Source organism: Gadus chalcogrammus, chromosome 8 (genome assembly GCF_026213295.1).
Source record: "Gadus chalcogrammus isolate NIFS_2021 chromosome 8, NIFS_Gcha_1.0, whole genome shotgun sequence".
NCBI classification, from domain to species: domain Eukaryota; kingdom Metazoa; phylum Chordata; class Actinopteri; order Gadiformes; family Gadidae; genus Gadus; species Gadus chalcogrammus.
Genome location: NC_079419.1, coordinates 7,238,116 through 7,265,701, shown reverse-complemented (window position 1 = coordinate 7,265,701; position 27,586 = coordinate 7,238,116). Strand labels below are relative to the sequence as shown.

At 42.9% G+C, this 27,586-nt stretch overlaps 4 protein-coding genes across 4 annotated transcripts in view; 1 reads left to right on the top strand and 3 right to left on the bottom strand.

The window, feature by feature from the left end:
- The window catches only part of LOC130387453 (vimentin A2-like), a 6,525-nt gene extending 4,939 nt beyond the window's left edge, over positions 1–1,586 (bottom strand). Inside the window, exons 1-2 of the mRNA XM_056596543.1 lie at positions 1,026–1,586; positions 780–840 (exon numbers count right to left, since the gene is read on the bottom strand). Coding sequence (XP_056452518.1) covers positions 780–840; positions 1,026–1,549 — 585 coding nt within the window. The 5' untranslated portion in view covers positions 1,550–1,586. The remainder of the gene's footprint in view (positions 1–779; positions 841–1,025) is intronic.
- Positions 1,587–5,199: 3,613 nt separating this feature from the next.
- LOC130387226 (oxygen-regulated protein 1) lies at positions 5,200–13,457 on the bottom strand. Its single transcript, XM_056596240.1, is given in 4 exon segments — positions 5,200–10,904; positions 11,244–11,349; positions 12,207–12,869; positions 13,446–13,457. Coding segments are annotated over 4 exon segments (6,486 nt in total).
- Positions 13,458–15,201: 1,744 nt separating this feature from the next.
- On the top strand, positions 15,202–20,207 carry tcea1 (transcription elongation factor A (SII), 1). The gene is made up of 10 exons (XM_056596566.1): positions 15,202–15,647; positions 16,309–16,371; positions 16,683–16,788; positions 16,911–17,013; positions 17,143–17,288; positions 17,423–17,479; positions 17,786–17,940; positions 18,345–18,491; positions 18,757–18,828; positions 19,640–20,207. Exons 1-10 carry the CDS (start codon positions 15,573–15,575, stop codon positions 19,646–19,648), a joined length of 933 nt encoding a protein of 310 aa, XP_056452541.1. The 5' UTR covers positions 15,202–15,572; the 3' UTR covers positions 19,649–20,207.
- A 2,660-nt stretch (positions 20,208–22,867) lies between these two features.
- Positions 22,868–26,396, bottom strand: rgs20 (regulator of G protein signaling 20). Its single transcript, XM_056596569.1, has 5 exons — positions 26,326–26,396; positions 24,278–24,444; positions 23,840–23,914; positions 23,466–23,700; positions 22,868–23,056 (listed from the first exon to the last, which is right to left on the bottom strand). The coding sequence occupies exons 2-5, from the start codon at positions 24,439–24,441 to the stop codon at positions 22,868–22,870; spliced, it is 663 nt and encodes a 220-aa protein (XP_056452544.1). The 5' UTR covers positions 24,442–24,444; positions 26,326–26,396.
- Between the last annotated feature and the right edge of the window lie 1,190 nt (positions 26,397–27,586).

Sequence of the window (27,586 nt, the reverse complement as noted above, 5' to 3'; positions counted from 1 at the left end):
ATTGCTAGGTCTAGGCTAGACAATGATGTGATGTTAACCACATATTTTCATCCGTTTTGGCTGCTGCATTGGGATAACAAATACATTTGAGTAAAGAGTAGAAGGCTATATGCCCATGTTAATTAGAATAGGGATGGTTATGCAGCGAAATCTAATGCATGCCCCAACTTTTTTTTTCTTCTAATAGCAGCTATCATGAAATGAGGAAAGAAGAGTAGAACAGGGAGGTTTTCATTGTGCTCTTTAGACTGTGCAAGAATGCTGTAACCCTTCCTGTAAGCACAGCATCTTGGGAAAACAGTTTATACATAGAATAAAATAAATAAATAGGAAATTGCATATTGTTTTGCACTTCGTTGTACCCTTGAGATTTTCGACACACTGTATGTTCTACCCTGTACTGTATTTTTTTCTTATGGCCCTACCTCTCTTGCACGCTTGTACAAAACAAATGTTTACATGATTTTTGAAGACTAAGGGCATATGTTCCATCAATTTAAGACGGTTTGAAAGAAAATACAGACCCGGGAATTATAAACTCTTGTACAAATTAAATGTTTTGATGGTTTTAAAGTAAAATAAAGTTATAATCTTTAAATATCATTTTTAGCCTTTTTTTTTGTGCCCATCTGGTTAAACAATGGCCCCTCCTTTGCCCCCCCTAGTAAAATGTGTCTAGAACCGCCACTGCACAGAACTATTGTAATCCTTTCATCAGGTAAGCATCATGGTGGCCCAACGTACAGTGATTACAATGTATGTGTAGCCTAATACTGCACCTGTCTGAAGCTCTGCATGTTGGCCTCAGCTTCCTCTCGCTGGGCCATCTCCTCCAGGAGCCTGCAATTACAAAAAGTTTAAATAATTACACATTTAAAACCCTTTTTTTATCGAAAAGGACCCTTGGGGATGTTGTTAATTGAACAAATATAAATACCAGTGCATACCTGACAACTAATGATAATCATATCTAAACATGCTGATAGAAGACGCCAAACAATTTGCCTTTCAAAACTGCAACCTACTTCTCTCTGAGTCTCTCGATGTCATCTACAAGGTTGTCTCGGTGAACCTCCACGCGGGCTTTCTCGTTGGTCAGCTGGTCCACCTGGCTCCTTAGCTCTCGCATCTCCTCCTCGTAGAGGTCTCCGATGCGGGACGAGCCTTTGCCCCGCAACTGCTCCAACTCGGCCTGCAGGATCTTGTTCTGTTGCTCCAAGAAGCGCACTTTGTCGATGTAACTGGCGAAGCGGTCGTTCAGCGACTGCATTTGCGCCTTTTCATTGGTGCGGTTCGTCTTAAACTCTGTGTTGATCGCGTCAGACAAAGAGAAGTCCAAGGTCTCGGATGCCAAGCGGGTCGTGGCCGAGCTTCGGACCCTTTGCGATTTGGATGCATAGATGCCCGGGCTGGAAGAGAGACCGAAGGATACGCGCGTAGAGCGCACCGGAGCGAAGGATTGGCGGCTGGAGTAGGTCGACCTGGACATGGGCCTCTCTCCACCAAACATCTTTTGGTAAGAAGAGTGGGGAGCTGTTTTGTAAGACATCTCGTCGGTCTGGAGCAGTCGCTGTTCGCAAGCAGATTGATGCCGTCCTTCTTTGCGCCTTCTATAGCCTAGCCACAGTAGTGCCCGCGGAGCGCGCCCCTGACCACGTACGCGTAAAAGGTGATTAGTCATTAGACTCTCCGCGTGCAAATGACGGGGTTTGAGTGACAACCTGAGGACCATGTTAAAAAAAATAACCCCCCAGTAATGCAGAATGAAACATTCTGCATCCTAATTCAGTGGTTTCACTGAACTTGCTTTGCATTTTTATTTCTGTGTGTGTGTGTGTGTGTGTGTGTGTGTGTGTGTGTGTGTGTGTGTGTGTGTGTGTGTGTGTGTGTGTGTGTGTGTGTGTGTGTGTGTGTGTGTGCAATTAAGCCCACACCTTTTGTTATATTACCCCCAGATAAATAAAAAATAGATAGATAAAAAAGCTAACATAAAAATACAATTTCAATCACACATTATTCAAATAAAGCACAATAGCCCAGTAAATCCAATAGCATAAATAAAACAATCTGTGGCCTTTGATGAGAAAAATGCATAACAGATCAGACACACTGGGATAGAGGCAGGGTGTGGTTCCTTGGCGTAGGGGTTTGTATTTCCCCCAGTCATTCCGTGGTGCCAGTCTTGTGACCCACAGACAGCATGGTATACAGCAAAAACAAGGGGGTTGCTTATTCTCCCTTGTATTAAAAGGAAGATAGCAGAACATTTTATTTAAGATACAGATATTAATTAACAGGATCCAATGTCTGTTTGTTTCATTAAATACTATTTCTTTATATTCTCTCATTAACTCATCTCCATTGCCATTTCTCATTTAAACATCTCTCTCTCTCTCTCTCTCTCTCTCTCTCTCTCTCCCTCTCTCTCTCTCTCTCTCCCTCTCACTATGTCTCTCTCCCTGTCCACTGCATTAAGGTGCTGCAGAGCTCCCACGTTCCTGCTGCAGTGTTGCTGGAGAGGGTCTACAGTCTGCCAAGCCAATGCTGTCCTCAGCCTTATTTCCATGGTAATAACAACTCTGCATTGAATGGGCTGGGAGGCAGTTGCTCATGGGCACTTTCTCCTCAAATTCATGGCTGTTGTGGATGAATCAGGTTATCTGGATGTCAAGCATGTGAACATCTTTGTTTTCTTAAGCATGTGATGTGCTGTAGTGTGTCAATGTATCTGATAAACAAGAGTATTCAATGTATTAGGTTACAATGCTCCATGGCTCCAATCCCAGCCAACTGGAAGGTCCTGGCTTCAACTCAATGTCTGCGGTCTCCCTGTTTGGTAACAGTTGAGAGAAATGCATACACAACACATACTTATCAATGCCATGCAAATGATCAATATAAGATGTTTTGTTGAAAATAATGACATTGTTAATCGATACAAAATCAATACAAAATAAAAAACTGTTCCAGCTGTGTTGTGTTGTCTTATAGTATTTTATCTGCCCAAACAGGCACCTATCACATGCTAAAGGCCTTTGAGGTACTTTTAGAACTCAATTGATGAGATAGCTGGTAACTCAGACAGTCAATGAGATAGTCTAAAAATAACAGGAACTGCGAGCTGAACTAAACAGCTGGACTAAAAGATAGAAGCGTAAAAGATATACATTTGTTAAGCTGGATTCTATTAATTTGAGTGAATTGGAATGCTTTCTCTCAAGTTTTTGATCATGAGATAATATATCTAATTGAAGAGGGTAAGTAAAGCCCACTTTAATCTAGAGAACTTCAACCTAGGAGATAAAAAAAATGTGGGGGAAAAGTTGCAAATGATTTAGAAAAATACGGGTGCCCAGCCAAAAAAAAGATACCACTTACAAAATCATTTTTGGCTGGAAAAGGCAGACCCTATATGCAAAGGACGTCCCCCAGTTAACAACTTAATATAATTTTGTCAAAAACAGATAAAAATATGTTCACCAACACAATCAATTGAAAAAATGTTCCACTGGAAGAAGTGATTTTGGGGCTTACTTATACTTACCCTTTAATAGCTTAACTTTGCTGGCCATGGGATTTTGAAACACAAAGGGCACTGGAAGAGTTAGTGGAGGCACTTGAGGACACAGGAGTCTCTAACCTCACTGGCTGCTCAAAGTTATGTTGCTAGGCAGCCCACTTCACTCCAATGTTAATTTACCCAAAATAAAGATCCTCATTCCTGCCCGAGGCTTCGAGGGACAGACAGTAGACAGCAGTATGGGAAACTATACACAGTACACAGCAGCCATTGTGAGTATTCAGGCCAAATCAATTACTTCTTTCTAACTTGTAGCACCTTATTGCTATGGATTTGTCTCCTGTGTTGCCAATTTTAAAACTGATTGCAGGGACAACTGAACATTTTAAAGTATGCAATAACTAAATAGGGGCGTACTTTTCTAAGTTGTGTCTTGGGGCAGATCAACACATAACATCACGGGCATTGGCCGGTAAAAATGCCTCCTTTGTTTTCATTCCCCATGATTGTGAATCACTGACCCGCATGGCTCATCGCCTTGGCAACAGGCCCTTACAATGTTGAGCAGAGTTTGAACCAGACACAGAGAGCTTCGGGGTGTTCCCTGTGGACCACAATAAGTGTTTTGAGGGTCAAAATGACTCATGAACGTTATTCCTTCTTATCTGATGATTCTTTCCAAATTATATTTCCATTTCCATTTCAGTTTGGTCAATGTCATGAATGATCGATATATCTGTTAAACAATGAAAAGAAACCAGAGTTTTTGTTCTTCTCCACAGTATCCTGACATGGCAGCCCAATCTGCCGTTGTCACCTCAGGTGTCAGAAGCATATGGGTCCCTGTGGTGCATCCAAGTGTGACTGACAGCAACAGATGACATTCTCCTCTCTGTATTGCCCAAATACCCAAAGAACTTTAGCGTTTAGCTTAACATGTTAAAGGAGGTCAGTGAAAACAAGCCCATAGACATTCAACAGATTTAATGAAACATACTTTATGATGTTAACATTAATACATGTTTGTATCAATCAAGTTAGTTTGGTTAGTTTGTTTACAATTTCAATCAAATATCTTCATCGTAAACTAACTAATGAAATCATATTCCCAACCTACTAAAAACATAGTTTAGGCATTAGTATGTTTAACAATGTACCACATTTACATGTAATGATAAATTGTAGTAATAACAAGGAGGCTTTATTTCACAAATATATATCATATTTATATTTATATTTCAAGTAATACACATAAACAGTTCATATTTTCACAATTGCACTAAAATATGATTTTTCGAAAACATAGCCTTAATAATAGACGATGGAAACAATGCAAGCAGCATTTACCATTGTTGATGAACAAATCCAGATAGTTAATTGGTATTGATATTATACCATTTACCTTGTGATGTACCTTTGAATATCAAAAATACCACATTAATAATGCTATACTTACACCTTTGAGTCTACATAACTGCTTTTAATAAAAAGGCACAAGTCATTGCAACCACCAAACTCATATAAGTCTGATGGAGAGGCAAAATACAGTACAATAAAATAGCAAATTTCAGGCTTTTCTTCACTCTGTGATTCTCTTCACATCATTCAACATTCAGGTCAGAATACAAACATCCGTGTCAGCCAAAGCCTTGAACAAGTCACATCTCAGGATTATACATTCATAAGATGGGACAGTACTGCCCACACCTCCGACGGAACTCGTCAACTGAGTCCTGTGCTAGCAGTACATGCCCTGCTCCACCAGGGGGGGTTGTAGCCGGTGCAACAGCTGCTCGATCCCCCTCAGGATGCACCCTGCTGTCTTGCATCTTGAATTCCACTGACGCGAATGAAGAGAGACTGCCGTTCTTCTTAAGCCACGTTTTGGAAGTGTCAACAGTGGGCGAGACCTTGAGGCCTTTTCCTTTGCCGTTACTTGCTTTCCGCTTTGAACTTTTTATGCTGAGGTCATCCAGAAAGGGATCTGAGTCACTTCCGTGTGGCATGTTGTAATAGTTGCATTTAGGTCTGTGAGGCTTAGCCATCTCTTCAAGATCTGAGGAGGATAGGACTGCAAGGGGGTGTTGGTGGGTCAAGGCATGTTGATGAGAATCTTCACTGGTGTTATCTGGAGACATACCCGGGGAACTATCTGCATCGTCGTACATACCCATCAGGGCTGGGGGGGATTTACGGATTAAGTGGTTTTCCTTAAGGAGCCATCTACCTTTATCTATCAAAACGCCACCATTTGAATTCAGATCTGCCACCTGTGATGCCCCCTCTGGGTCTTCCTTCAGCGAACCGGCAGCACTGGAATAAGAAAGGTCCTCTTTTGATGCCTTAGTACCAGAGTGAGAGGAAGAAAACGTTTTTAACCCTGGTCCTGAGTTACTATTAAGGGATGGAATTGAGTCAGTGAGCTGAGAAGTCTGATCAGACATTTCAGATCCCGGTGCTGGATCCCCATTTCCAAGAGACATGTTTTCAAGCTCATCCCCACTCCCTGTGACGATATCTATGGATTCCTGAGTGTTATATCCTCCACTCACTGAGGTCTCTGGCCTGTAGTCAGATAAGTCAGATGTGTTGGGGCTTGGGAGTTGCTTCAGGCGATACAGAATGTCCTCTCTGCCCCTTGTCATTAGCATTTGTTGCGTGTGTATGACCTTAGCTTGATCAGGTTCTATCCGAACGTTTCCCAGAATATCGTATGTGAATTTAAGGGAAGAAGATTGAAGGGCGGAGTTAACAAAGTCTATTAACTCTTGTGATATTTCCACTGGTGTGGGTATCTGGCTTCTGTTTTCCTCTTCTTCCTCATTACCTCCGTCCTCTGATCTTAGATCATGGGCAGTATCGGACGCGTTATCCTTTTCATCTTCAAACTGACTTTCATTAAAACATGATTTTAATGATCCGGCCTCATCGGTTTCCTCTTCAGTTTTCTTATTGGCTTTCTCATTGTCGCTATTATCGTTATTGTCTTCTTCACAGATAGAGATATCTGCATAAGCAATAAGCAGTTTGCCAGTTGGTTCATCCTTTTCTTCATTTAAATCAGTCTCCTCCGCTCTCACACCTAAATCGAATGCATCCTCTTCATCCTCATCTTCCTTTTCTTCATCAGATGATTTTACCCCCTCAACTTGCTGTTCAGCTTCTAAATCAACCTCCTCTTCCTTTTCTTCATCAGATGATTGTTCCCCCTCAACTTCTTGTTCAGCTTCTAAATCAACCTCATCTTCCTTTTCTTCATCAGATGATTGTTCCCCCTCAACTTCCTGTTCAGCTTCTAAATCAACCTCATCTTCCTTTTCTTCAACAGAAGATTGTTCCCCCTCAACTTCCTGTTCAGCTTCTAAATCAACCTCATCTTCCTTTGATCCATCAGAAGATTGTTCCCCCTCAACTTCCTGTTCGGCTTCTAAATCAACCTCATCTTCCTTTTCTTCAACAGATGATTGCTCCCCCTCAACTTGCTGTTCAGCTTCTATATCAACCTCATCTTCCTCGTCTTTCCCCTCCTCAATGTCCTTTCTGCAACTCTCCTCATCACTCTCTTCACAACTCTCCTCCCCCATTTCCTTATCTGCCACGCCTCCTTCTCCCTCTTCATCAGTTGACTCTCCTTTGTCATCCTCTTCCGCCACCGCTTTTTCGATTGGGCTACCCTTTTCCAGCTCATCTTCCACAGAATCTGCTTCTTTTTCCTCCACAACCTCTGGTTCCTCATCCTCCTCATCAACCTCGTTTTCTTTGTCTGTAAATCCCATTTCTCCTGAGCTATCGCCTGTGGCCTCCCCTTTGTTACTGTCTGTAAACTTCCCTGGCTCGGTCTGGCCTTCATCTAGTTCTTTTTCATCTATTCCCTGCTTACACCATTCCTCCTCCTCACTCTTCACCTCAAGGATTTCCTTGTTAACGTCCTCACCCACCTCTGGCGTGCTAGCTTCCTCCTCTTTCCATCTTTCCATGTCATCCTCTATATTCTCCTCACCAGCTTCATCCCTCTCCCTTTTCGCCTTGACACTCATTAAACTGTTGTTGTCTTCATCCTGTGTCTCCTCTAGTACTTCTTCCTTCTGTAAAAGCTTTTCAAACTCCTCCTCTCCGTGTTCTACTTCATTCTCCAACTCTGTCAACCTTTCCTGATATCCATCTTTGAGGCTATCTCGCTCTACTTCTTCCTTTTTTGCGTTTACTGATGTTTCCGAACCACAGTCATCGGTCACTAGCCCTGGCTCAGAGAGATTTTCAAGGTGCTTTGATTGATCTTCATGCTCCCAAGTATCTGTCTCTCCTGCTTCTTTCATTTCCTGAACTTCATCTACTTCTAGTTTTGAATCAGAGATGGGATCATTTCGTTCTTGACACAGTGATTGTCTCTTAATAGTGCCATTCAAGTCTTCAGTAGGAAGCTGGCTATTTTCTTTTTCCTCTGCGATGCTCAATGAGTCAGGCTCTTGTGACAGTTTTGTCTCATCTGCATTTTCTTTGTGAAATCTCTCCAGTTCTTCTTCTGATTCTGAATGATGCTTTTCCCTTTCAATGAATGTGCTCTCTTCGTCTTCAGGATAGAAGCTCATAGTTTGTCTAATCGTTGATGAGATTTGCTCTCGTAGGTCTTGTGGCATGTTGAGCTCGTCCATGATGTCTGTCATATCAAACATGTCACCTGGTTCTGAGACATCTAGTGCAAACTCTTGCTCAGAGACTTTGGGTGAAAGCGGTTCACTTTTAAGCCTCTCTCTGTGCACCTGGAAATCTCTCCAGCGATCTCTGAGGTCAGAGGATGTGCTGTTATGCAAATCTGTTAGACTTGATCGCTGCAACAACTCATCGTCTATAGTGGAAATCTTCTGCAACGATTCCATCACTAGCATTGCTTCTGAAGTGCTTCTTGGAAGATGGCTTTCTCCTGCCACAGCCCCTTTTAGTGATTCTCGCAGGGTCACCGCTGACAAGAACGAAATGAAAGCTCTAGAGGGAGTCCCAAATACTGTGGCCACTTGTGTTGAGAAATCCGCAAGGCTCTTAGATTTTTTGATATTACCTGGATTCTCGGTCTCGGAGGCCCTTCTGATGCACTGACTGGAGGAGAAAAGTTGCCGTAGCACTGGATTTACTGTAGCTGGGTTTGGTAAGAGATTGGAGACGGATGACGATGGTTCGTTCTCAACTGGACCAAAGGCCTCAGAAGATCGGTGCATCCTCAATGTTTTCTCTTGCTCTGCGGGGTCTATTCTGACGCTCGGCATTGAAACGCATAGTCCCCTCAATCTCTGTGTGTTGTCTGTTGTAAAACCTTCCTGGCATAAGGGGACTAGTAGGCCAGACTTTGATGTTAGGAGAGCATCTCCATGTGAAAGATTATTTGCTGATGTGTTAGTCTGACATTCATTCACAGCCTCAGATTCGGAATCACCACCTAACTGAAAGACAACCTTTGTTGGAAGCTCCGGTTCCTTTTCTGGTTCCTTTACAGTTGCCTCCTCAAAGTATGGGACTGAGTCTGGGCTCATTTGAGTCTCCAGCCACTTTTCAACATATTGATTGACCTCAGAGGGTGAAGGATTGATAACTGGCATTGAAACACTCTCACTTAACTCAGTTGGTTTTGGTGATGCGATTTTCTTTTCACTCAAGGACTTTTGCCTGTTTAATCCCTTTTTGACCTGCCCATGTAACTGTTTTGGTTGTACAATATTGTGCAAGTTTTTCTTCATTGGAGGCCTTGCCATTTCCTTTTCAGGGATGTTTATATTGAAGCCATTTTCCCTGGGAGCCCTCTCTCTTATCTTCCCCTCTCTCTTAGTTGAATGACTTTTCACTTGGTCAATGTTGGGTGAGATGGCTTGTTTTTCACTGGATGATTTGTCTGACCTTCTCCCTTTTTTGACAGATTGAAGCAGTTCCGTTTCCTTGCCCTTCTGACCTTTTTTACTACTTTCAGATGAAGTACCACTCTTTTTACCGGCATTGTGATCACGGAGCTTCTCCGCAGATGAACTATTGGTTGTCTTTGAGGAACTATCTTTTTGTTTAGCTTCTGAGTTACTAGACGACGGGGTGCTTTTCATCTTTCCTGCAGGATTCATTGCCTTTTTCTTTGCCCCAAATCGTGCTGGATTTTTTTTTTCTTTTACATCTGCTTTAGCTGGAGTCCCTTTTGGATTTGTTTTACTCTGAGATTCATTGCTACTTTGAGACCTTTGTTTGGGAGATATCGGCTCTGACGACAGCGAGAACACTTCTTTAGGTCTGTGCTTTGAATCAGGACTGGAGGATGGGGGTGTAAAATCAACATCACCATCAACACTCCCTGAGTGTTCTCTTGATTCAAGGGAGGCCGAATTACTCCTTGGATTTTCATTAATATATTCATTCTTTGCTAAATTGTCGTAACCGCCCTGCCTCTCATAGATGTGCATCACTGTCTCTGTGATCTCCACTCCATTGTTTTCTAACTGGAGGACATCGGCTACCACTTCTGATTGGATGGAGGGGTGCAATGCTTTATTGGTATCCCGAGCTGATGCAGTTCTCCGCGGGTGTGGGACAGGTCTGCTGCTGGTGCTGCTACTGCTGCTGGTGGTGTTGTGTCTGACCACACAGTACGCCTCAGTCACCTCTGCTTCGGCTGTCTTCTCTGTGTATGAATACCGCCCTATGGTGCTCTCTCGAACCCCTGACTCCGTTACCGTTTTGATGCTCTCTACCGATGTGTTTGTTCTAACATGATGAGGACCGGGCGTTGAGTTGCGCTTGAAACCTGATTTTGTTCTTTCTGATTCTGTGGAAGGATAACTTTCACATGCTCTCTCGTCACCGAAGCCAACACTCTTTCCATTTGCCACAGGTTGGTTTTCTTCTTTGGCTGCATCATGGCAGCTGCTAGAAGAATCGTTGTCCATGACGTTGTTTGAGTCAGGCAAGCTTAAGCCTGTCCCAGACCCCGAGGCACAAGCTGTCCTGCTGTTAAGGCTGCTGCGGCTAAGCGTTGTTGTCCAGTGGAGAAGCTCCTCTTCCTTGATGGTCAGACGGACCTTCATCTCCACTGTCATGCTTCCATCTTGGTTCACACGGAAGGACTTCTCAATATCCTCATCTTGTGGCATGATGCAGGAGCGGGGTGGCTCCTGTGTCTCCATATCCATGTCTGTGTGGTTTCCATCGGGGTCTGTTTCTAGTGATCCATTGTGGGGATGTTGGTGAGTGTGAATGCCTCCATTCAGAGACTTGTTTATCTGATCAGCCATATATCTCTCTGAAGATAAGGAGAAGTTCCTGGAGCCCCTTCCGCTTGAGTGGGGTTTGTTGTCATCTTCATTTGAAGGCATTTAATATTGCAAGGTTTCAGAGTGAGAGAGTCAGAGAGAGAGTCAGAGAGAGAGTTAGAGTGTGAGAGAGAGAGAGAGAGAGAGAGAGAGAGAGAGAGAGAGAGAGAGAGAGAGAGAGAGAGAGAGAGAGAGAGAGAGAGAGAGAGAGAGAGAGAGAGAGAGAGAGACAGAAGGAGAGAGAGTACATGAGAGAGAGAGAATTAGGTGTTAGTAGATCAAATAAAATAAAGATAATGATAAAGAAATATGTTTTTGGTGTAGTGTTTATAGCATATCAATAGAGCAGATGAATAGATACTTACAAGCCAAAGGCTGAAAGCTAGCTGGTTCTGCTGCATCTGAGTTGCCAGACTGTGACATGTAGGCTATTGTATGGACATTGTATTTGGACGAGGTTTGTGTATTGTAGTTTCCCAATCGAAACGGTTCATTGCCTGCAGCTACAATAACTCCAGAACACAAAATAAGAGCAGCAAGCCCATCAACCTAAAGGAGGGAGAATATTCAAAGTTTAGTAACAATTTCATTAAGATGGTAATGTTAGTTCCATGAAGTGAACAGAAGCACACATTTGGTCTAAAGCCTATTGAACTTTCTAATTTAGCTACAGGGTAATCTGGAAAGAGCAGAGATCATGATGAAGCACTGAGCTGCATTAGAAACCCTGGGTGTTGTGGACATATGGAGGAGAGGATTACAGAGTTCACACAGCAGGGTGCAGTCTTTGTAGCACTTCTTAGCACTTCCAAGGACATAATAGTATAGCATCAAACTGTATCCTATAAACTTCTTTAAAATGTCTTGGAAGGAAAAATTTTATCTTTCTGCATAATGTTTTCCCCTTTTACGCTATACATCGCTATACATTATTTTCATTTGACCTTAATCTCAGTCATTTAAATGGACACAGAAATGCATATGTTTATCACTGTGTTTTAGTAGTGTTGCACCCAACATAATATGAAATGGAATAGTATTTTTATGGTTTAATAGATGGTAGCTGGAAGATCTTAAAACTTCAAAAGTTGGAGATCTCATTGTGAGATCCGTTACATTAAGTAAGCAAAATCCAATATATGGTCTATCGAGCATTTAAAGGTTAAGTAGGTCAAAATGAAAACAAAACAATGCATAGGTATCACACTGAAAATATCTATTTTCGGCCTACGCAGCGTGAATACGCTGGGTGACATTGACCAAATATTCCCTTATTAGGTTTCCCCTGACAAAATACTTCAGAATGACACATTAATATGAGAAAATTTCAAAAAAATGACATAGGTAACATAAATTAATCAGATTTCAGACCAAAGAAACAGGAGAAGCAGAGCAGGAACACTTACCCTTCTGCCATCGCTGGAGTAAAGCTTCAGAACAGGAAACTGCATGACCTGAGAGAGGTAATCCAACAGAGCGTCAAACGTCGGCGCTGTTCTCTTCTGCAGCAGCACCGTGCGCTTCACCGTGCTGTCCCTGTTCTTCACCACCACCAGCCTCTTGGGGGTCCGTACCGAGACCCTTCTGCCGATCTTGTCGGCCCTGTCGGGGCCCTCGTTCCGCCTGCCGTAGCTTCGCCGACCGGTGCTCGGAGGCCTGGTGGTGTTCCACGGTACCTTCCGCCGATGGACCACGTCCAGGTTTAGAGGCTTGACGCGCCTCCGGTCCGAGCACACGTACGACCCGCCGTCGTGCAGATCCTCCAGGCCCCGGACCGAGTGGGTTCCCCGGGGGGTGCTGATGGTCCGGACCCCGAAGGGCAGAGGCACTTTTTTGGAGAGGGCGTCCAGAAGGGCATCGAAGGTCTTGAAGGTCCTGCCGTTGATGACCATGCGATGCCCGCCGAACTTGGGGTCCCCGCTCTTGTAGAAGCACACTCGCTTGGAGGCGGAGGGGTCGGGGATGGGCTGTAAGGGTCTGGAGATCAGGCTCTGCACACTCACAGAAGACTCCCTCTGGGTGAGGGAGTCAAGTTGGGACGCGTTGCTCATGTTTTCCTGGGGAGGAAGCTGTAGGAAACAAAGAAGGGCATTAGGGGTAGTCTAGCATAAAGCCTTGGTCAAAATGTAACTATCTCTGGGTCAAGCAGAAGGTAAACATAGGTTAAGATTGTAAGTATGTGTACATTGTGTTCACCTTAATTAAACTCCTTGTGTATCATTACTCTACTTATCCTCAGACAAGGTCAAAAATAGTACATTTCTTTATTCACCTAAATTACATTTATTATTTTAATGATTATTATGTTCTTCATCCGAGGTGCAGGCTATAGCATATGCTAGTGGTACATAGCTGGATTGGCTACATAACAGACATGACACTGGAGCCGGAATATAGTTTAATGACTGTTTGAACGCTGTTGTAACTTGCTGTATATTGATTATTTATATTGGGGATCTGTTCAGTGTACTACTTGTCAGTCAAGGAAAACAGAGCTACTTTGCAGCAGTTGGAATTATCATACATCTTTGCTACAGGCCTATAGATCCAGTTAGCATGTTGTAGATAAGATCCAATCTTTATTTTGCAAATGAAAAACAAGATGAAGGAATAACAGACTTTAAAGGACAATAAAGTTGTCTTACCGTAGCTTCCATTTTCCTAGAATTGTAACCATGAAGACTGGAGAAAGATGGACTCCGGTACACGCTGTGAGTTGGGAAAAGCTCCTGAGCTGCAAGAGTGGCTATTTTAGGACATGCAACACCATGGCCAATTTGCTTAATCTTTACCAACAGTTAATCAGCATATCGGGATAGAATACCACCGGAGTGAGGAAAAAAAACAATAATCCAGCAGTCATTTCGATTGATCAATTGTGCTTTCCACATAAATATTGTCCGTCTCACACTGTTATGCATGTGTTGTATACTTTTTTTTTATGATTCAAAGGGTTTTACTAGTATATCGGGTTTAACTATTAATATTTACTATTATTTGGTGGTAACTATTTATATTCATGGGATTCAAATTTGTATTAAATACAGCAATATGCCCAGACATTTTGTTGTTTTAATTGATAGAGGAATTAAAATAAATGGCTACATTTGAGAGAAGTAAAAAGACTGATCAGGTGATAGTAAGAAATTAGCAAATGGGCCTGAAAGTTGAGTGTCAGACATAAGCAATCTGTGTCTATTGCCGCCTGCTCTACAGATGAAGACTGTTCACACTGCTTGTATTTTGCTGGGAGCTCCGTAATCAGATTTGATTAGCCTGGGCCTAATAGGGATTAGGTGAGAGGTCTTGGCGTATCTGCTGACCACATGAGGCACAGCCACACAGGGTTTTAAGAGAGCACTTTTCTCCGCTGCAGGTTTTCTGAAATCCTCCTGCTAGATTTCGACAGAGACACAGGCTTGATGTAAGGAGGTCATCTATTTAAGCATAGGCTACCCCCGCACAATTATTTTGTTTTGCTACACCTTGTTTTGCCATGATAGGTATTTGGAAAATCGGGACTGATACAACCTTCCGTATTGTGTCCACATCTACTTTATACAGTATGGTCCACACTCAAAATAAATGTATTGCCAAATCAAACAACGATATGACAACAAGTGTGTTATAACAAATAAAACAATATGTTATAAATAACGTGTGTTATAATTTTTCTCATTGCATATGTAAAAACCTCTATATATATATATATATATGTGTGTGTAACCCATTTACTGTGGGTTACACACCAGTGACAGTCATTAACAGTTGTTTGTGACTTGGACTGGGTAGTAATGCCTAATGGGGAATGTAACACTGAGGGATTTAAGGAGTTAAAATAGGCCTACAGAGGTAACACACAAGATGGCTCTAGAGGGGAGACAATTCATTGATTTGTTGTGATATAGTACTGTGTAGTTATTTGACCTAGGCCATATGAAATGTATATGGGTTTATGTGTAAGTTTGTAGGCTACAGATTCTTTGTAAGCTTATTTACATTGAGATGTAGTTTACATGTTGTTGTTGTTGTTGTTGTTGTTGTTGTTGTTATGTGAACTTGCTTATTTACTGTTATAACAAGATGCAGTGTGTGCCTCTCTTATGAATCATTTATACAATATCCCTTCTTCGAACAATTAATATGCATGGAATATGATTAAATTAAGTGATACATTGTGCGATAGTTTCATGACGACATGAAATAGGACAGAGGAGTCTTTGAACTAAATCGAGATTGGGGTGGACCTTTGTAAAAAAACAACAACATAAAAACACCTGGGTTGGGTCAACTTCGCAATGTCAACCAATTCCAATTTAATACGCGTCAACAGGAAACAGAGAAACGGAGCCGTTCAGTAGAAAGTAAATAAATGACTGCAACGCCATCTAACGACGTAGTCAGCGTTGTGTCCACAGAGTGCGTCCATCATCACATGGGGATGGTGGGAGTCATGTGCAGGAGACGACTTCAATGATACAATACATATTTACACTTCTGCTTGCTTGGTTGATGTGGGTAATGCAGCAGGTTCCAGCCAAACGATCACTATCAGAACCAGAAGGGCGAATGCATCCTTTCGTCGTGTGTTGATTAACCTTCCCTTGACTTCGTGCATCGACTAGTCAGGTCTGGTATACAACCGTGGTGGGTCGGTGTGCCGTGCGCCAAGCAGTCGCCGCTGGCTCGTTTTTTTTTTAGTGGCGTGCTCTTTGTCGCTATATTTTCTTTTCATCTGGTACTAATTTGAAGTTTTCCCGAACGATTCCGCCATGGGGAAAAAAGAAGAGGAGGAAATTATCCGGATTGCGAAGAAAATGGATAAAATGGCGCAGAAGAAGAGCGGGGTGAGATGCAGTGTGTGCGCGCTTACCTGCTCGATCAGCCGTCCCGGCGGATGTTGTTGTGTTAGCATCGGGGCTTTTGCATTGCAAATGTTTGCTGCAAAGATTAGTGTTGTGTGTGTGTGTGGGATTGTAAGTGGAGCGCTTGATGTGTCCCAAATGTGTCTCCTATGATGCACAGTATTTTTCTTTATAAGATAAAGGATTATTCCCAGCTGTTTTGATATAACTTGCCTGGCTGACTTGTAGCTAGCTAACAGCTAGCCCTGTCAAAGTGGCTAGATGGTCACTGAGCCTTATTTAGCTTGTCCTCGATTTAGCTGACCTGCCCGGGTTAGTTGAGTGGACAGGCGACCCATCATTCTTATTCATTTTCATTGCATTCATGTTTTTTCGTCCTTGTTTTCGTGCAGCAACAAATGTATTACAGGGTTGTAGAGTAACAATTGTTTAAATATCTAAGCTGAGCTTTAGATGTGTGAGTAATCAGTTAGCTATAAAAGCTAGCAGTAACTTTGAATGGCACTTTAAACGTGATCCAGATTTTTTTTTAACTTCGTTTAAGTAAATGCATTTACAACATACATTATATTGCTGCGCTAATCTGTGGGCTTTTCATATCGAACTAGCAGGTTCTCCCTACTAAATGTCCTTCCACTTCTAGTCTGGAGCACTGGACCTGCTCAAAGAGCTCCGCAGTGTCCCCATGACTCTGGAACTACTTCAGGTATCTCATGCATCTTATTGACATGACGTATGTCTTTGAGCCTCACATATGACCCAGAAAGTAATGACTTGGTAATAAGGTGATTACAATGTTTTGCTCAACATTTTAGTTTAAACATGGATATTCTCTTCCATCATTCCTGCACCAGGCACCGTTGCCTGTTAATTCATGTTGATGCACCTGGCCACCAACTCGCGGTAGTTTATATATTGATCAGTGGACAAGAGATGAACAGACCAGCCATATATATATATAAGTCAAATGATGTTGGGCCAAACATTGACACAATTTTATTGAATGTCTGTCTACAGTCGACGAGAATCGGAATGTCTGTCAACGCCATCCGCAAGCAAAGCACAGACGACGAGGTGACCTCCCTCGCCAAGTCTCTAATCAAGTCCTGGAAGAAGCTCTTGGGTAAGTGTAGCTTCCCTGTTAATGTGGTTAACGTGTTTGCACGAGATTGCAAATGGACAGTCAGTGATTAACGAAATATGTGAAGTTGACGTGGTGCTTCTGTTATTTTTGACTTGCCACAGACGAACCTGGAGGTGGAGACAAATCCTCAGAGGACAAACAGAAAGAACAAAACTCACCTGTTATGTCTCCATCACAAGGCAGCCCAGAGGCAAAAGAAGAAAGGTGAGGCGATATTAAAACTGAACTCATGAGCAGCAATGTTCAGAAACATAAAGCTTTTTAACAATACCGTTGCTCTTCAGAGTCAGTTGATTAGGGCCCCCGAATAAGGAATGTCTTCCTCCATTCCAGCTCCAGCAGTAACTCCAGCAGCAAGTGCGATCCGGTCGACATGGCGTCCAACTCACTCATCAACACCTTCCCTCGGGCCCCCGGTACCTCTGACTCAGTCAGGATCAAGTGCAGGAACTTGCTGACCGCTGCACTGCAGACGGGGGGTAAGACCTGGTTCTCCGTGTTATAATTGGTATTAAAACACTTGTATTCGCTGCTGTTATTTGTGGCTTCATGCGTCACCTCTGCTGGATGAGTGTGGGAGTAGTTGTTACATTTTGACCTTTTTGTTTTTCAGAGGACCATATTGCCATTGGCTCTGATTGTGATGAGCTTGGAGCACAGATTGAGGAATATATCCTTTGTAGTAATTGTCAGCTGAATGACAAGTTTTTTTGTTTTTGTTTATTTAAAAAAAAAAAAACACCATTGACTATGGTTCTGCGCAGTAGCACACGCATGTTTTTTTTTCCTGGAATCCAAAGCCTTCGTCTCATAAATAGCTGATGGCTTTTATTTATTTTTTGGTCCGTGTCCGTACCCCAAACATGACGACAACAGCCCATAGGGTTGCACGCCCCTCATTCATACTACTTCCCGGGAAGGAAAACCGTACCCGGCGTAAATCCCTTGACACAGCCCCCCCCTCCCCCATCTGCACGCATCTTCCAAGAGTTCAAGAACACGGACATGAAATACAAGAACCGCGTGCGGAGCCGGATCTCCAACCTGAAAGACGTGAAGAACCCCAACCTGAGGAGAACGGTGCTGTGTGGCAATGTGTCGCCCGAGCGCATGGCCGGCATGAGTGCAGAGGTGCGTTAGTGACGTAAGACGTACCACCCAAAGCCCCGCAGAGTTTGGTCCAAATTATTTGATTTGATTTTTTATAGATATGTGTGAAATAAATGTAATTAATCAAAAGTTTTGCGTCAAAAATGCCGAAGTCAGATAGATGACTTGGGGTAGATAGTGATTATTGAATGTGAGAAGCACTCTGATTGGCTTAGGATACAACCAATGAGGCACAGTGAATCAGCAGAATTGGGAGAGTAGTTAAGTTGGACATCACAATTTGGCCAAAATATGACACTGGAAATTATGCTATGAGGCAAACGATTTATAGATGAGCTGTATTGAACATTCAAACTCCTTTCTTTTCAAACTCTGCAGTATTCAAAAACAACAATTCTCGAGTCACTTTTTATTTTTGTCTTCAGGAAATGGCCAGCGACGAGCTACGAGAGATGAGGAAGAACTTGACCAAAGAGGCGGTGCGGGACCACCAGATGTCCACCACTGGAGGCACTCAGACCGACCTGTTCACCTGTGGCAAGTGCAAGGGGAAGAGATGCACCTACACGCAGGTACGGGGGGGTGGCTGTTTCTCCTTCAGATGCAATGGGTTACTGGGCAACGCCTTCGGTTGTCAAGTCTCCACAGACCACTAAGGGGCTGTTTGATCTTTGGTATTTACTTGTATTGGATAGTTTTATGTCTGTTGGCTCTCTAAATAGACACAGGGTTTGTGCTCTGGATCAAGAGGAAGATGTCACGTCGTTTGTATTGCCTCCAGAGTGTAAGCTGCATTCATTGATGAGGATTGTCTCTTTCAAACTCGGATACCCACAGGTCCAGACCCGCAGCGCTGATGAGCCGATGACCACCTTCGTCTTTTGCAACGATTGCGGAAGCAGATGGAAGGTATGTTGCTCATGACGGACCTGCTGTAGCATCCGAGGTCTGGAGGTTATGTTAAGGCGGTGGACGAAAGGGTCTAAAAACATCACTGAGGGATGTCTGCACTTCGCACCTTACCTTACATCTTGTAAGGGAAATGGCAAAAACAAATGTCCCATTTCAGGACATTGCAGTGGTTTAACACTTAATTAAGTAGTTATAAGTAAATGAAAAAATTCTGTTCTTCTAAAAGCCTCAATGAAGTTTACCTCTTTATATAGCGAAAGTATAGGACGCTGGTTGGGTGTAGTCATTCATCACAACAGCGGCCATGGCAAACAGATGGGCCAGCATTCAGTTGGGCACCTCGCTCCTTACACTATCAGGGCCATCGAGAAGTAAGTGAGGGCCATCCTGGGAGCACAAGTGTGCGACTACAGAGTTGTGACTTGTGTCTCGTGAAGAGCAACAGTTGACTTTGGTTATGTGGAATCAGAAAGATATTAATTTTTGCTTCAAACCCAAGTAACCGAATGGGGCCCTTGAAGTCCTACAAATCATTAAAAATTGGATTGTATCTGTATCAAATGAATTCCTACTTTACTCTGATTTAACATGTCCGGTTAAGGACGGATTAAATCTGTTTGCATGTGGACCAATGCTTCATGGCACGAATTGTGTATTGTATGATGTATTGTTTTAGCTGTGTGTCTTCTTGGCAGTGACTGCCTTCCTTGTTTTTACTTTCTCATATCCGTCTTTACTTACTTAATTCATGTTTCCTGCTGAATAGCTGAACCTCTGCTCTAACACGTTAATTCTGTTTATTTTCTAGTTCTGCTGAATATGCAAGCAAGCTCCTTGGCGTTTGGAAGTAGCAAAGAACCTTGACAAGGATTGTGACTTTCTGCAACAGATCTGAACTTTGTGGTACTTGGTGCATAAGTCACCATATACACCACTATTTTTATTTGAATATATTGTTTATACGTGCATTTTATTGTCTAGCGCCCCCAAAACACTCAAACTCTTCTACTTGTTTTTAGCTATTTTTCACTGTTAAACTGTACACAGTCGATTTTAGCAGCAGTATCTTTTTTATGTAGTTTCAACTTTTTTTTATTGACATATAAATTACATTTACTACTGTTTCGCTCTCCCCTCACAAGGATGTTTTATTTAATGCCAATAACAACTTTAATCCATTTGATTAAAAAAAAACATTTCCTAACTCATCTATTATGCGGTTTCAGTTCTTATGTGTGGCCGCCTGCTTGCCCTCTTTCATGCCTGTTTTACTACTTGTGTATTCATGAATGTTAACATCCATGTTAACATCTATCAATAAAATGTACTTAATGTAGGATTTCCCTCCATGTACGGTCAAACCTTATGTTGAAAGAGAATGCAGATTAACCTGTTTTGTACTATTACAGTATGTCAGATATTTCAGGCATGGATGGAACTATGGATATATATCCTGTTTGATACCATTACAATTGTAATGTTCTTATTGGTATTCTTATAATGGAAGGTGAACATTTGCTATTATAGTAGCCTAAAGGATTTTTTCCCACTTCCACAAGGTCTTCCAATCTTAACTTAAAAACCTGTACGGAGTATTATCAATATGTATTTCCCCTCCAGATAGTATATTGGCTTAATGGGATAATTCAAACTGAACCAAGTCACATTTCAGCCTGCCTTTACTACTCTTTTCATTTGTGCGTAAAAGGAGTGGTTTTATTTTGCTCTTTCTCCTTCTGGGAGGTGCCCAGGGATTATGATTCATTGGGCATGTGTCAAGTTCAGGCCTCACTTCAGCAACTGTTGAGAGATTTGGATCTTCCCATTGGTTTACTGAAATGCTTGCCACTTGTGAAAAAGCTTGAGGATGCTGTCATCGTTACCATAGAAAATAAGGATTACGGATTTAAACAATGATTTCTTATTGCCATCGTTTTGCACATAAAGGTTGATTATATTGAGTAGTAATGAAATAGCATTTCATAATCCGTAAAATTATTGTGCTTTATTTTATCTTTAAAGAATCCAAATGCCCACAAGTCATTGTTTTCTTGGAGAGTGAACAGGAAAAAAAAAACTAAACCATATACTGTAAACATTCACATTATTATTTTTTTAAATGTATTCTTCAGTAAACTTACCGCAAAATAACACATTTCATATAGTAAACAGAAGAGATGACATTTATAGGCAGTATCACTCCAAACCGTTGGCTTAGATTGCGTTTGAGGTTGATCTACGTGGTGTCCATCAGCTCAAATTGCACAAATCAAGTAAAAGTTTCAACTCTAAGACAGTCACCGTGAAGCACAGGTGGGCAGACAATTTCCGATCAACCTCCCGTATCCCTTGCCCTTTTGTTTGTCCTTGATAAACAAAGGCGTGTGTTGTCATTAGCCACCACCTTACTATGATGCACTACCAAAGTAGACTGATGTGTCCATGACTAAGGAATCAACACACAACACATGCAAAAACACTAAAATAAAAATTTGGCCAATGAGAAGGACAGTTCCTCGTTACGGACTTAAGAGTGCTCCAGTAACCATCCATATGGCAATTGTTTGAAGAGAGAACAAAATAAAAGGAAAACGTTGCCAATGAGAAAGATTTCACAAAATCGAATGTCAAGGCACTTCCTCATGTGAGGATCTTGTCTTTGTGTGACATGTTTGTGAGGCAACCAAAATAATTCAACTAAAACAAGCAAAATAAGTAAGTACTTACCACTTGGCAACTCCAATTTAAGTGGATAAAAGCGTTTCTATTGAATGTATAAACACAGTTTACATGGTAGCTTTGGTGTCACTGCTGAGCAAGCCTGACCCTTGTTGAAATCCGACACTGCAACCAACTGCCTGATACAACAGAGAGAAGTGAAATATCTATTATTGTGGAGCCTTCACCTTAAGCTTAAGTCTGCACAGTCGTCATCAAAATTGGCCAGTCATACAACAGTTTATCCGACCATTTTTTTCCACTATTTGCAAACTAACACTTCAAAATGAATGTACTTGCTGGTATTTCAGTGTTGGCAATCGATGACAACAAAACACAATACTGTACAGATAGAAATACCTCATCCGTGCTAATGTTGAACTATGTTAGATAAGCACTTGCTTTAACCTCTGAAGAAATGCTTTTAAATAAATACATTTGGACCAAACCACTCTTTTGCATTGAAATAGTCTGACATGAGATAAGATTGAAATAACAGAAGCAAATTGCCCCAGGTGGCAGTTAGGAGCTAGGATTGACCTTGTTTTCACTTTCTGTTACATCACCAGCTGACTACTGTTCACAAAGAGGTACTCACGTCATACAAATGAACTGGAGTTGCCAAGTCAATAATGTCCCGTGTACCAAGGTGTGAGGCTTGCCAACAGAAACAGGGTGAAAGCATGTTAAACCATCCAGCACCCTGCAAAGCTGCCTACAAGTATAGCTAACGAGTAGCCTTTGACTGAGCTTTGATTTTCATACGCAGTAAATATAACCAGGCATTTCCCCCACAAAATACCCACAATTCCCCCTTTTTTCTCTATTTACAAACTCATCAATATATATATAGTCTACAGTAGGAATAATCATTTGCCCCGCCGAAACCATCATACAAACAACAACAAACCGTTTTTAAAAAACAAAAACAAACATTTTTGAATCACAAATAAAATAGGTTATTTCTATCAACGAGAAAAAGACGAAAAAAGAAAGAGAGAATGTATTTGTTTTCCTTTGGAGTGTTGTTTCGCTATGTTGATCCGGTAGCAGTACTTCTGTAAGGTCGAGCCCTAGGGAGAATCTGAGACCTGAGTGTCTTCCGCCAGGTGCAGATCATGACAGCGCTGAGATCCGGGTTCGGTCTCGAGTCCGAGGCCCCCAGTTCAAGTGGTCCTACACTGAAGATACAAAGGAAAAAAATATAGATAGGGTCGGGGGTGGTGGTGGTGGGTGGAGGTGTGGTGGAGGGGGGAGGGGGGGGGGGGAGAGGTTTGTGAATCGATTTTGAGAACAGGTCACAGGTCACATCGTCGGCCTAAGATTCGGGGGACTGTTCTGAGAGGGTTTTGAGCAGGTTTCTGTAGGCCGGGGAGTTCATGTAGCGCGGGTACGAGTCTCTTTGCATTAGCGTGTAGATCTGCAGCTGAGCGTCGTCAAACGTTTGGATGGAGGGCTCCAGCATGTTCTTGTTGATCACCTCGCGCACGCGGGAGTCCAGGCTCACCTGGAGGAGAGGGAAATGAAATTAAGACACACAGACTCTGAAACACGCGGTTTCCTGTTTCCTGTGTTTACAGCGTTTCCTGTTTGCTGCCGAAGGATAAGATGGCTAAGGGTGATTAGATCTCATCCGTCAGAAGACCCCCCTTTTATCTTAACGGGACTTACAGGATTTGGATGATATTATTAATGTAATTATAACATAATAATTATAACTTAGTTTTCCCAGAGCAGGTAGGGATTAGTGTATCTCCCCTAGGGAGGTAGGCTGTGGACATTGTGAGATCGAACACAGAACTGACCAGATGTCAAAAAGCTCTACACAATCTCAAAAAGATACTTCAGAACTAGTGTTTCCCCCTTTTAAATGTGCAATTCTTGTACGAGCCCAATTTGAAACGCAGATCCCAGACCTCCTTGGGTGACAGAATGGAGATGTAGTCCTCGTAGATGACACGGGCCTTCTCCTCGATGGCCGTCTTATTGGTCTCCTTGGTGAACTCCTCGCACGCCATCCAGAACAGCATGTTCTCCTCGCTGAACTCGGTGCGGAGGAACAGGCGGAAGGCGGCTCTCCCCACAGGGCAGCCCATCAGCTTGTCAAAGGACTGCCCCCACGTGTGCACCTCGTCCAGCGTCGGCGTCGGACTGCGGACACCACACAAGACGGCAAATGGTTTCGGGGGGGGGGGGGGGGGGGGGGGGGGGGGAGTGATTGGGTTAGAAGGGATGCTCTGGTGATCATGCGGTAGCAGCGTGTTTGGTTCGGTTTCGATCCCCGACTGACCTTTCTTCGCAGTCTGCGGTCCCTTCCTTGACATCGTGGGAAGCCTTCCGATTCCTTTCTTCTCGGTCTTCGTTCCTAGCACGGGGTCAAAGCGGACGTGTAAGGAACAAATGGGATTCAGACTTGAGAATATTATTGTGGGGATTGGGTCAATGGTGTCTGTGAGGTGTATCTATGTATATGTGTGCATGTATGTGTCTTGCATGCACCCACTGAAAAAGAACCCCCACACACAGCCACACACAGACAGCCCCCCCCCCCCCCACACACACACACACACACAAGCACAAATCGTCACCCCCACAAAAAACCCTATGTAGAATCATTCCAGAATAGGAGACCTGATTCATCACCTGTAGCTAGACGCCACCTGCTCTGCTGAGCCCAACAAGCCCTACACTAAGGTTGCCTGTGTTGGGTAGCGGGTGAAGAACATACCAGGAGCAGCTACAGCAGCAGCACCAGCAGAAACAACAGGCATTGGAGCCCCGAGGGTTGGCCTGGCCCGGCTGGCCCTGCTGGGCTGGCCCGGTGCCCCCCGCCGCCGTCTCCTGCTGCACCGACATCTGCCTCTTTCGCATCTCCATCCGCTCTGAACCCATGGGCTGCAGGGAGAGGGACAGCCAACACTGAAGACCCGCACACACACATACACACACACAGTACAGGACGGCCACACTCTCCGAGGCCTGACCTTCAGTATGATGTGGATTTCATTTAGATTGAGGGTGTCATCCAAATGAACCAAAGCAATGGCCAAAATTAAACAAAAATACCGAAACAAAATTTTTGGGAGGTTGACGGTTACAGCAGTATGAGAAACTAGATAGACCGAGCCAATCACGTGATACGGATTTGGAAATATATGTATATCTCTTGTGTCAGTCTGCAGTATCCAGCCGGTTTTTTATGGCATGGTCATGGTAAGTAAGTGGTTGTCAGTCAGGCTGAATATATTCTCTGGTCAGCAGTAGTGTGGGTTTTTTTGTGTGTGCGTGTGTGTGTGTGTGCATGAGTGCGCATGTGTGTGTGTGTGTGTGTGCGTTTACGTGCATATGTGTGTGTGTGCGTGTGTGCTTGTGTGTGTGTGTGTGTGTGTGTGCTGGCATGCCCAGAGGACATGTTGTGATGGAATGCATGGCTCCTGTCAGGGAGGCAGGAATCATCTGGTGTTCCAAGGACCCCTGCTGTGACACATCCCAGCATCAAGCAATTCATAAAGTTATTTAACCAAGAGGGACGAACAGATGGCATCTGTAGCGAGTCGAGAGGGAACAGATCACAGGGGCTGGTTTCAGAGGCCTTCTTGGTTCATGGCTCCGGAATTTCAACTCAAATATCTATTCAGGGAACCCCCTTGAGATGCCTTACACGTTTAAAGATGTTGCCAAAAATATATTCAGCTATGATATGCTATATATCTTTTGTATATAATAAAAAAAATACTATTGTTTTATGATTCTCGAATGGATGGGTCCATGCACTTTTAAGCCCTTTGCAATTCTGACTACTGTTGTTTAAATGTAGGAAGCCATTAATCACATTATCCTCTTTTATAACTGCATCGAGCAGGGCTGGTAAGGCCTCAAAGACATAAAGACTGGCAATGCACACAGAACATCTTCAAGCCTGCATGCTTCGAACGTATAGCTGCTGTAGTCGCTAAGTATAGCGAGCAACAAACAACCGCTGGCAAAGCCCATCTGATCATTTATGTAACAAAGCTCTACGCGGTCAACCCACGGCGTGATTAGACTACTACCTGACACAAGAAACGATGCTTTAAAAATGTCAGAAGATTGGGCGGATGGGGGGAGGGAGGAGGGGGGGGGGGGGGGGGGGGGGGGGGGCTAGAGGCGCAGCTTGTGAATCTATAACCGCAGCATCGCTCCATCAGTCTCTCAGTGAATTCAACATAAATTGGTGCGGTGCTAAAAATGGACGGACGTGATTCGTATTATGACATTTTTGTCTAGCAGAGCAGGGTTGGTTGAACAGATCGTACGCGTCTAACGAAATGCATTATTTTACACGTTAGGTGTCGGATGCTGTCCTCAACAGCTTTAGACGATGAAATGGGGGGGTGGGGGGGGGTATCCATTTAGAAGATAAAACATATCAGAAAACCAATAACGAGCATAATGGATCCATCGAAATAAAGCCATATAATAACACGGTAAATGACAGGGTCCCTCTTCAATTCACAAATGCAACAAAAAAACAACAACAACAACAACAACATCATTGCCCTTATAGGATAAGCTATACTCGCATCACATCAAGGAAAAGTGGGACCGTGTGAAGAAGAAGCAGCACACAGCTTCATCATCACCCCCTGGACGACCACCGAAAAGACACAGCCTCGATCTGTTTCAAAGCCCCCACTGTACGCTACGGCAAGGTAGAGACATGACACACAACGCCATCAAACGCGCCTGACACACACCGCCCGTCAAATATCACACCAGTTGGCGACTAATACTCACAAATTCACCATGTATGCCCAAAGTGAAGAGGTAATTCTTTGCCTTGATTACATCCGTTGGCACATAGGGTTTTTTTTCCCAACCGGCTGCTCCATGTGAGTACGCATGCGTCTTCTCCAAGTAGTAGCCCGGTGGAAGCGTAAACCCCCTCTGTCATGGATTTACTGTGAGGCTCACTGTAGCTCCTCTGCCTCTCTCTGCGTTCAATCGACTATTGGCCTGCACAATGCACCGTTCTCTAGCGAGCAGGGGACATGCATGGACTAGCCTGTATTCTTGGCGTTACAACATGTAGGCCCTATTTGCAGTCGTTTCCACCAAGTAGGCTACCCGTTAGACAAAATGTAGAATGAATTTGGGAAATGCAATGGTTCATCCGAGCTTCTTTCGATTGAAATTCCACCTGTAAGTTGTGCGCTGTCCCTGGTCCTGAAACAGCCAACGCGTCATAACAGCTTTATTTTCGTTATAGTCCCTGTTATGTAGGCCAATAAAACCTATAAACCCTGATTTCGGAAAGTTTACTGGTTGCATGGGTTAAGAAAATGTATTATGCTCCTATGAAGATACAGTGCTCTGGATGATTTACATTTGCATAACTAAGTATAAAATAAATTAATTCGATTTGTTTATCGGCGTCAGCCGTCCCTCAAAATTTAAAAAAATCGGTAGACCTAAGGAAGAAAATAAGGATAATTACAAAAATAATGAAAAAAGTAAATAAAGCATGAATCAGGTTTTTCGAAGGTCATTGCTCTATGATAATTATAATTAACACGTCGAAACATTGTTACATTGATATGTTTCATCAATTAAATATATAGCCTTCAGTTCACACGTAGTTTGTGTACCAAATTATTATGTATGTTCATATATATATACATATAGGTCTATATTTGTGTCTCTCTGTCTGTCTGTATTTCGATCTGTGTGTCAATCTAGCTATCTATTTTTGTGCATAGGTCTCTACTGTATGTAAACACCAGATGGCAATCTGTACAGTCTGTACATCGATTTAACTCATAGATATCCTAAACTCTGACAACAGTTTCCCCAATACACACAATAAAGTACAACAGAGTACACACTTAGTTTGATGCAACAATGCATTCAAAGAAGCATCTGAATTATAAAAGGATTGCTCATACAGGCAGGGAAGCGCTAATAATAATGCAAAAAAAAGAATGAAAACAATATATTTGACGAGTTTCATAAAGTGAACTTCTATTCATTGTTTTTGGGTCATTAAGTCTTTCTAAGT

Excerpts from the sequence above, each read along its gene's own strand:
- rgs20 (XM_056596569.1), bottom strand. The coding sequence starts at position 24,441 with ATGGGTTCAGAGCGGATGGAGATGCGAAAGAGGCAGATGTCGGTGCAG. Across the intron at positions 23,915-24,277 it reads TGCTGCTGTAGCTGCTCCTG|GAACGAAGACCGAGAAGAAA; the intron begins GTATGTTCTTCA and ends ACCCCGTGCTAG. Across the intron at positions 23,057-23,465 it reads CCATTCTGTCACCCAAGGAG|GTGAGCCTGGACTCCCGCGT; the intron begins GTCTGGGATCTG and ends CCTCTCCTCCAG.
- tcea1 (XM_056596566.1), top strand. The coding sequence starts at position 15,573 with ATGGGGAAAAAAGAAGAGGAGGAAATTATCCGGATTGCGAAGAAAATG. Across the intron at positions 17,014-17,142 it reads CCAGAGGCAAAAGAAGAAAG|CTCCAGCAGTAACTCCAGCA; the intron begins GTGAGGCGATAT and ends CCTCCATTCCAG. Across the intron at positions 17,480-17,785 it reads TGGAGCACAGATTGAGGAAT|GCATCTTCCAAGAGTTCAAG; the intron begins ATATCCTTTGTA and ends CCCCATCTGCAC.